At 57.7% G+C, this 8,139-nt stretch overlaps 5 protein-coding genes across 5 annotated transcripts; 3 read left to right on the top strand and 2 right to left on the bottom strand.

Moving 5' to 3' along the window:
- Positions 1-90: 90 nt before the first annotated feature.
- BBK36DRAFT_50184 (hypothetical protein) lies at positions 91-1,307 on the top strand (the record flags this gene model as incomplete). The annotated part of the gene is made up of 2 exons (XM_024898170.1): positions 91-631; positions 703-1,307. Coding segments are annotated over 2 exons (1,146 nt in total), but the record flags the coding sequence as incomplete, so codon positions are not given.
- Positions 1,308-2,026: 719 nt separating this feature from the next.
- BBK36DRAFT_1207127 (xylulokinase) lies at positions 2,027-4,281 on the top strand (the record flags this gene model as incomplete). Its single annotated transcript, XM_024897379.1, has 4 exons — positions 2,027-2,133; positions 2,307-2,431; positions 2,536-2,966; positions 3,064-4,281. Exons 1-4 carry the CDS (start codon positions 2,033-2,035, stop codon positions 4,279-4,281), a joined length of 1,875 nt encoding a protein of 624 aa, XP_024751214.1. The 5' UTR covers positions 2,027-2,032.
- Positions 4,282-4,461: 180 nt separating this feature from the next.
- Positions 4,462-5,404, bottom strand: BBK36DRAFT_2715 (Cwf15/Cwc15 cell cycle control protein; the record flags this gene model as incomplete). Its single annotated transcript, XM_024898000.1, has 4 exons — positions 4,462-4,515; positions 4,592-4,765; positions 4,838-5,317; positions 5,372-5,404. 4 exons carry the CDS (start codon positions 5,402-5,404, stop codon positions 4,462-4,464), a joined length of 741 nt encoding a protein of 246 aa, XP_024751213.1.
- A 317-nt stretch (positions 5,405-5,721) lies between these two features.
- BBK36DRAFT_1194160 (ribosomal protein S5 domain 2-like protein) lies at positions 5,722-6,667 on the top strand (the record flags this gene model as incomplete). Its single annotated transcript, XM_024896842.1, has 2 exons — positions 5,722-5,911; positions 5,970-6,667. 2 exons carry the CDS (start codon positions 5,722-5,724, stop codon positions 6,665-6,667), a joined length of 888 nt encoding a protein of 295 aa, XP_024751212.1.
- A 341-nt stretch (positions 6,668-7,008) lies between these two features.
- Positions 7,009-7,736, bottom strand: BBK36DRAFT_18310 (ADP-ribosylation factor-like protein; the record flags this gene model as incomplete). Its single annotated transcript, XM_024897853.1, has 2 exons — positions 7,009-7,598; positions 7,688-7,736. The coding sequence occupies 2 exons, from the start codon at positions 7,734-7,736 to the stop codon at positions 7,009-7,011; spliced, it is 639 nt and encodes a 212-aa protein (XP_024751211.1).
- Positions 7,737-8,139: the final 403 nt, after the last annotated feature.

Genomic DNA, 8,139 nt, shown 5'->3' with positions numbered 1-8,139 from the left:
CAGCACAAGCACGAACACGACTCCGACCACGACTCCGATTCGAGCCACGAGCATCATCTCGAGCACGATGACGATCATGGCCATGATCACGGCCACGGCCACAGCCACGGGCTCTTTGGCCATCACCACCACCACGACAACACGTTTCTGACGTCGGGCGACAAAAACGACCCCGGCGTGCGCATCACCCGCATCGGTCTGATCAGCAACCTCGCCATGGCCATTGCCAAATTCATCGGCGGCTGGGCCTTCAACTCCAAGGCCATGATTGCCGACGGCTGGCACAGCATCGCCGACCTGGCCTCGGACATCCTGACGCTGGCGACGGTCTCGTGGAGCCTCAAGGGCCCGACCGAGCGCTTCCCGCTGGGCTTCGGCAAGGTCGAGAGCCTGGGCGCGCTGGGCGTGTCGAGCATGCTGCTTGTCGGCGGTTTCTACATGGGCTTTGAGAGTGCCGTGTCGCTGTACGGCCATTGGAACCCCGAGGCCGCGCACGAGATGTTGGAGCACGTTGCGCATGGCCACAGCCACAGCCACTCGCACAGTCACGCAGATCTGGGCATCCCCAGCTTACACGCAGCTTGGCTGGCGGGAGGCACCATTCTGGTCAAAGAATGGCTCTACCAAGCCAGTACGTCTTGACTTGTTCTCGCTGCTGCTCCTTCTGATGCATCTTTGTTTTGCTGACATGTGTTTTCACAGCCATGAAGATTGCGCGCGAGCGCAAGTCGTCCGTCCTCGCCTCCAACGCCGTCCACCACCGCATCGACAGCCTGACGGGCATTGTGACGCTCATTGCTATTGTCGGCGCCAACGTCATTGAAAACGCCGCGTGGCTGGATCCCGTCGGCGGCCTCTTCATCTCCGCCATGGTCCTCCACGCCGGCCTGGGCAACACCAAGTCTGCCTTCCTCGAGCTGATAGACCAGAGTCTGGACGACGAGGTCAAGGCAGCGATTCGCAAGCAAGCGCACCGGGCAATCGCCAACGTGAGCGAAGGCCACCAGGCGGAGCTGCGCGACATCACGGGGACCAAGTCGGGACCCAACTTTCTGGTAGACCTGGAGATGGCGGTGCCCGGCGCATGGACGGTGGATGACGTGAAAGACCTGGAGGATGCGGTGCGCACGCTTGTGGGAGGCAAAGTGCGTGGAGTGAAGCGAGTCCGGGTGCGCTTCGTATCGCGAGATGCAGAGGTCAACAAGAGGTTCGACGAGTTCATCCCGGGCAGCGCGCGGTCAAGTGTGTCGGAAGCATCTGAGCAGGAGGAAGAGGAGCATCACCATGACCACGGACACAAGCATTAGAGATGGCCGCTACCATTTCCATTTGTGTTTAAAAAATCCTAGACTGGGGTACTGGATAGGTAGCACTAGACATTTAACATTTATACACGGCATCTGTATTCCTCTGTACGACTACTCCATCTGTCATGATATACAAGCATTGCCGCCAAGGCCCGAAAGCCCCGGCTCCGTCCGTTTGCTGTCTTGTTCCGGTCTTCCGGGCGACGTTCCGGATCCGCAGGGTCGCGGCCGTCTTTTTATCTGTGATGCGACATGGGAGCCTCAATGTTTGACTAAATCAATCGCAAATCATCAAGCTCAGGATACTAGTATCTGCCTCAGTACATGTACTGCATACCTTTGGGCCACAGCCAAAACATGGCATTGTTGGCCGTCTCGAGAAGTAACAGGGACACCGGCCCTATTTAGCCTAAATGCAGTTGAAGAGAGCGAACCCCTCTATCCACTTCCGCTCGCATGACGCTCAAGCCTCGAGAAGATGGACCTCTTTGACCGGCAAACAATATTCACTCTTGACTTTGGGGAATGTAGACGAAAACGTGGCTCAAGCTCAAGGCACGAGGTGTGGCTAAATTCCCACATGGCCCTCGTGCAAATCCTTACTCCTTGTACTTTAGCCTAATCCATGCTTCTCTGATAGTGAGAAACCCATACTGACGGGATGATGAGGAGGAGGAACTGGAGCCCTTTTCTTAAGCGTACAAGCTACTACCTGAATTCTCCACATGAGGCGCCGTGATGGCCATATGCGTGCCAATAAGGGTCGCTTTCCGGGTGGTGTAACGATTACGTCGATGGCCCTTTTATACGCGGCATCGTCATTCACCTTCATTCTGACACGGCTGATTCCCAAGTCTTGATTTGCATGTGAGTTGAGGTTTCCTTCCCGAGGATCTGGGCTTTGATTGGCATGTATTTGTTGAGACTGATAGAAGAAGCTCTCTTTCGGTGACCAAGATCTGTACTTGTTGCATCTACCTTTAGAAACGGCTTGCAGACGCATCTCGAGAGCAGCTTGGACAAAGTACAGTACCGGGCTCGAACACGCATCAACTCTGCCATCATGAGTGAGGAAAAGGGGCCCCTTTACCTGGGCTTTGACCTCTCAACCCAGCAACTCAAAGGTGCGTCAAACCATATGGAACCTGTACCCTGACATCTAAATCACCATAATCCATGCAATATAGCCCGCAGTATGAAGCCTCCCAACTAACACAAAATCCGCAAGCCATCGTGGTCAACACAAACCTCAAATCCATAGCCGAAGCCAAGGTCGACTTCGACCAGGACTTTGGCCGCCAATACGGCATCCAAAAGGGCGTCCACGTGCGCGAGGCCACCGGCGAGGTCTTCGCCCCCGTCGCCCTATGGCTCGAGTCCCTCGACCTCGTCCTGGAGCGGCTCGCCAAGGCCATGCACCCGCTGCCCATGAGCAGCATCCGCGGCATCAGCGGCTCCGGCCAGCAGCACGGCGCCGTCTTCTGGAACGCGAGCGCCGAGGAGCTGCTGCGCGGGCTGGACGCCGCCAAGGGGTCGCTGGTCGAGCAGCTGAGGGGGGCGCTGGCGCATGAGTTTGCGCCCAACTGGCAGGATCACAGCACGCAGGAGGAGTTGGTCGCTTTTGATGCCGAGCTGGGCGACAGGGAGAAGCTGGCCGAGGTCACGGGCAGCGGTGCCCATCATGCAAGTTCCCCTTCCCCCTTCCCCCTTTCTTGATATCATGATATACTAACGTGAGCTTGTTCTTCATTCGCAGAGATTCACCGGCCTCCAAATCATGCGCATCAGGCGCGTCCTGCCCCAAGTCTACGCAAGCGCAAAGCGCATCTCCCTCGTCTCCTCCTGGCTCGCCTCCGTCCTCATGGGCTCCATCGCGCCCCTCGACGTCAGCGACGTCTGCGGCATGAACCTCTGGGACATCCCCCGCCAGGCCTGGAGCGAGCGGCTCCTCGCCCTCTCCGCGGGAGGCCCCGACGGCGCGGCCGACCTGCGGCGGAAGCTCGGCGAGCCGCGCATGGACGGCGGCGGCTCCATGGGCGGCATCTCGGCGTACTACGTGTCCAAGTACGGCTTCAGCCCGGAGTGCCAGATCACTCCCTTCACGGGCGACAACCCTGCGACGATCCTTGCGCTGCCCCTGAGACCGCTCGACGCCATTGTTTCGCTGGGCACGTCGACGACGTTCCTCATGAACACGCCTGCCTACAAGCCGGACGGCTCGTACCACTTCTTCAACCATCCCACCACGCCCGGCAACTACATGTTCATGCTCTGCTACAAGAACGGAGGCCTCGCGCGCGAAAAGGTCCGCGACACCCTCCCCAAGCCCGAGGGCGGCGCCACGGGCTGGGAGACGTTCAACCAGGCCCTCCTGGACTCGAAGCCGCTGGGCATCAACGACGACGGCGACGGCAACGACCGCGCCAAGCTCGGGCTGTACTTTTACCTCCGGGAGACGGTGCCCAACATCCGCGCGGGAACGTGGCGCTTCACGTGCAAGCAGGACGGCAGCGACCTGCAGGAGGCGCGCGAGGCCTGGCCCAAGGAGGCCGACGCCCGCGCCATCGTCGAGTCGCAGGCCCTCTCCATGCGCCTGCGCTCGCAGAAGCTCGTCCACAGCCCGCGCGACGGGCTCCCCGCGCAGCCGCGGCGCATCTACCTCGTCGGCGGCGGGTCGCTGAACCTGGCCATCACGCGCGTGCTCGGCGAGGGGCTCGGCGGCGCCGACGGCGTGTACAAGCTCGACGTGGGCGGCAACGCGTGCGCCCTGGGCGGCGCGTACAAGGCGCTGTGGGCGCTGGAGCGCGGCGACGGCGAGACGTTTGACGAGCTGATTGGGAAGCGGTGGAAGGAGGAGGGGTCCATTGAGAAGGTGGACGTTGGGTATCGCGAGGGGACGTACGAGCGGTATGGAAAGGTGCTGGGGGCGTTTGAGGAGATGGAGAGGAGGTTGCTTGCCGAGGAGGAGCACTGACAGGGCTGTTATGCACTCTGGATAGACGGAGTGATCTGTGAGATTCATCATGATGATGGCGTCTAATGTCTTCTAGTAGAAAGAATATAGAAATATAGAGAAAAAAAAAAAAAAAAAAAACACCATGCAAGTCGCTAATAATCCTGAGTACTGCCCGGGACCCCGATGGTTCCCCCCTTTTTATCGAACATACTTGCTCATGAACCGTCTATGGAAATCAGACCGTAACATGTCCTAAGAAGAGAAAAAGCCGTCAGTAACTCATCCCCCTTGATGAAAACGAAACCGAGAGACATAAAGGGGAACTCACATTCACAAACTCCTTCTTCTTATTCTTGTCCTCCGTCCCCCTGGCCTGGTTCTTGAACACAACGTCATCGTCCCATCGGCGCTTCATTGTGAAATCCTGCTTGTTCAGGAGGGGGTTACCGAGTGCAATGTCTCGTTCTCGGGCTTCCTGCTCTTCTCTCGCTCGCTCTTCTTCCTATAATGAATTAGTCAGCCCCAACGTTCCCAAGGCATAGGTAGGATCAAGAGAAACACGCAGCAAGCATACCTCTTTCTTCTTCTTCTCTTCACGCTCTCTCCGCACTCTTTCCAATTCTCGCTGCAGCTCCGCATCCTCATCATCCTCGCTATCATCGTCCTCATCACTATCTTCCTCCTCCTCACTATCATCATCCGCATCGATATCCCTACTCTCCTCCAGTATCCTCCTCCGTTTCGCCTCCTGATCTTCTTCTCCCTCCTCCTCGCCATTGTTCGCAGACTGCGACCTCTTCTCCCCTCGACGAACGGCCGTCACCTCCGCGTCGTCATCGTCATCCTCGTCGTCCTCGGGGGCCAAGACGCCGCTGTTGTGCCTCTTCTTCTTGAAGTGGGCTGCCTCGGCGGCGAGAAGCTCCGCGGCGAGGTCGCGCGCAGGCTCGTCGTCGGCGTCGCCGCCCTGGCCGGCTTTTCGGTACTTGAGCTGGGTGTGGGCTGGGAGGAGGCGTTGGTGGTAGGCTGGGCCGCGCAGGGCCTCTTTGCCACGGGCCTGAGCATCGCGGTTAGCAATGAATAAGATCGATTCCCTTCAGGGGTTTCGTACAGGATCAAAGGTAGGTCTATGGGCGGTGGTCATCTTGGTGGGTAATTAGCATTAAAGGACGCTGTGAACAGGCAAGATGGAAAAAGCGATTGATTGTAGTAGTAGTAGATTGGGGAAGAGAATCCAAAAGCTGGTCGCGTTTCGTCACTTCAGTCAAAGTCGCGGCAGCAAGCCCGAAAACAGGCAACTTTAGGCACACCGCCCGGCAGAATTTTTCAGTTGGCGCTCCCGCATCTCAGTGAGAGCTTCAAAGGTATCATCACGAATAACTTTTGAAGGTATCAAAACAAAACAAACTGCTTCATTTTTTTTTTTTTTATAATAATTCATTTACACGATAACCAATCGTCATGCCTCGCGAAGCAGAGCCGTCATTAAGCGAGCGGACATTTACCCTCCAGGCAATCAGCGAGGGACTGCGATTAGATGGTCGAAAACTCGATGAGTTTAGACGCCTGGAGCTGAGTTTCGGGGATGAGTATGGCGTGGCAGATGTCAAGCTGGGGAAAACAAGGCAAGTTCAATTGGATCAGATTCGTGGTGATGGAATCACAATCGCTAACACGATGATGCTTCAGGGTACTGGCCAAGGTATCAGCAGAGGTCACAGTCCCGTTCCCAGACCGGCCCTTTGACGGCATCTTCCAAATCACCTCAGAGCTCGGCCCCATGGTCGCCCCCTCATACGAAGTCAACCGGCCAACCGAGACCGAGGTCCTCCTGGCCAGGCTGCTCGAGAAGACGATCCGGAGATCGGGCGCCCTGGACACGGAGTCGCTCTGCCTGGTGGCCGGCCAAAAGTGCTGGTCCGTCCGGGTCGACCTGCACGTGCTCTCCGCCGACGGCAACCTCATCGACAGCGCGTGCTTCGCCGTCGTCGCCGCGCTGCGGCACTTCCGCAAGCCGGACACGAGCATCGAGGGCGAGACGCTGACCGTCTACACGCCCGCGGAGCGCGAGCCCGTGCCGCTGAGCTGGCTGCACTCGCCGTTCTGCGCGACGTTTGACTTTTTCGGCGACGAGGGCGACATCGTCGTTGTGGACACGACCTGGTTGGAGGAGCAGCTGCGGGTGGCCAGCTGCACGTTCAGCCTCAACAAGCACGGCGAGATTTGCCAAATCTCCAAGCTCGGCGGCAGGCCCATAGAGGCTACGCTGGTGATACAGTGCGCGCAGATGGCGCTGGCCAAGGTCAAGGAGTTTACGGATCTGCTGGATGCGAAGCTGGCGGAGGATGCGAAGAGGAGAGATAAAGGCGGTTTGATGGCTGAGCTGTCTGCGGAGAATGAGAGATGAAGGAGAGATACCCCCAAGAAGGGTGAATAGATCTATGTTCATGAAGAAGAAGAAGACAGGTGCATATTAAAAACACAGCAAAATAGAAAAAGCACAATGCTTGCATGATACCCCAGCATGGAGCTCCCCCGATGAGCTAAATGACCAGAAAGAACGGTTACGCTGATAGATTACACTCAGCTTTTTCGTCGCTTGAAACGTGAAGCCGTGATGGCTACCAGATAATGAAAAGCACGACGACCAGATATCTACCAAAAACGCCTCAGAACACCCCTAGAGACACTCCTTTGCTCCCCGTAAATCTTCCCACATTATTCTTCCCAATGCAAAGGGATCCTCTGCTACCTCATGACGGGCGGCCGCGACTCCTTGTTCCACTGGACCCTCGAGCGCACCCAGTCGATGGCCTCGCGCACGCCCTCGCCCGTCAGCGCGCTCATGGCGAGCACGCGCGAGTCGCGGATGGCGGCGCCCTTCTCGCCCTCCATGACGCGCTTGACGAGCCCCTCCTTGATGCGGATGGTCTCGACGCAGTCCTCCCGGTCCTGCTTGTTGGCGAGGATGAGCAGCGGCACGCCCTCGGTCTCGGAGTGCTGCAGCACGTCCTCGAGGACGAGGCGGCACTCGTCGAGGCGGCCGGTGTTGTCGTGGGAGAGGTCGCCGTCGCCAATGTCGGTGCTGTCGATGATGAAGACGATGGCGTGGCAGCTGGCGTAGTAGCTCTGCCACAGCTTGCGCAGCGAGTGCTGGCCGCCCACGTCCCACAGCTTGAGGTACATGTCGGGCAGGGTTATCGTCGACACGTTCTGGCCGACGGTCGGCACCGTCTTGAGCTTGGGCTCGGGGGCGTTGGGGAGGTACATGGACTTGACCTGCTCGTGGAAGGTTGTCTTGCCGGCATTGTCGAGGCCGAGGAGGATGACGGAATACTCTGCGTTGTCGGACTTGTGTAAGCTGGGATGCCGCGATGACGATAGGGGAGGGATGAGGGGAGAGGACGGGATCAAGGGCAGCTCTCACCTTCTTTGCTTGTTGCGAGGAGATAGAGGCCCTTGGCAAGGTGGTACATTGTTGGGGGTGGAAGATCTACAGGTATATCGCGATCATACCATTGGTGTTGTTTCGATTATGTAGACGTCAAGCAAGGAGTCGTGAGTCGAAGTACCGAGAAGCGGTAAGGCTGTGTAGACATTAAGTTGAGGTTGAGTTTGGACAAGATGGAGATGCAGATCATGGTCCGTCAGCAGTTCAACGCCCGTGATTGCGAGCCGCGCCGGAGAGCGTCTCCGCCCCGCGTCGAACCCCGAACAGCCCCGCCAACGCTGAGAGAGCAACGAGATACTCCGTAGTCTAGATGATACTGCAGGAATATAGATAAAGATATATATGATCTCGCACACGCATGGATACCGTACAAGTAGACTACTTTCTTTCTCATAACGTCGTATGTCTTGGCATTGCGTACCTGATGC

The sequence above is a fragment of the Trichoderma citrinoviride genome, assembly GCF_003025115.1.
Source record: "Trichoderma citrinoviride strain TUCIM 6016 unplaced genomic scaffold BBK36scaffold_4, whole genome shotgun sequence".
NCBI classification, from domain to species: Eukaryota; Fungi; Ascomycota; class Sordariomycetes; order Hypocreales; family Hypocreaceae; genus Trichoderma; species Trichoderma citrinoviride.
The sequence above is the reverse complement of the archived record's forward strand: the minus strand, read 5'-3'. Positions and strand labels throughout refer to the sequence as shown.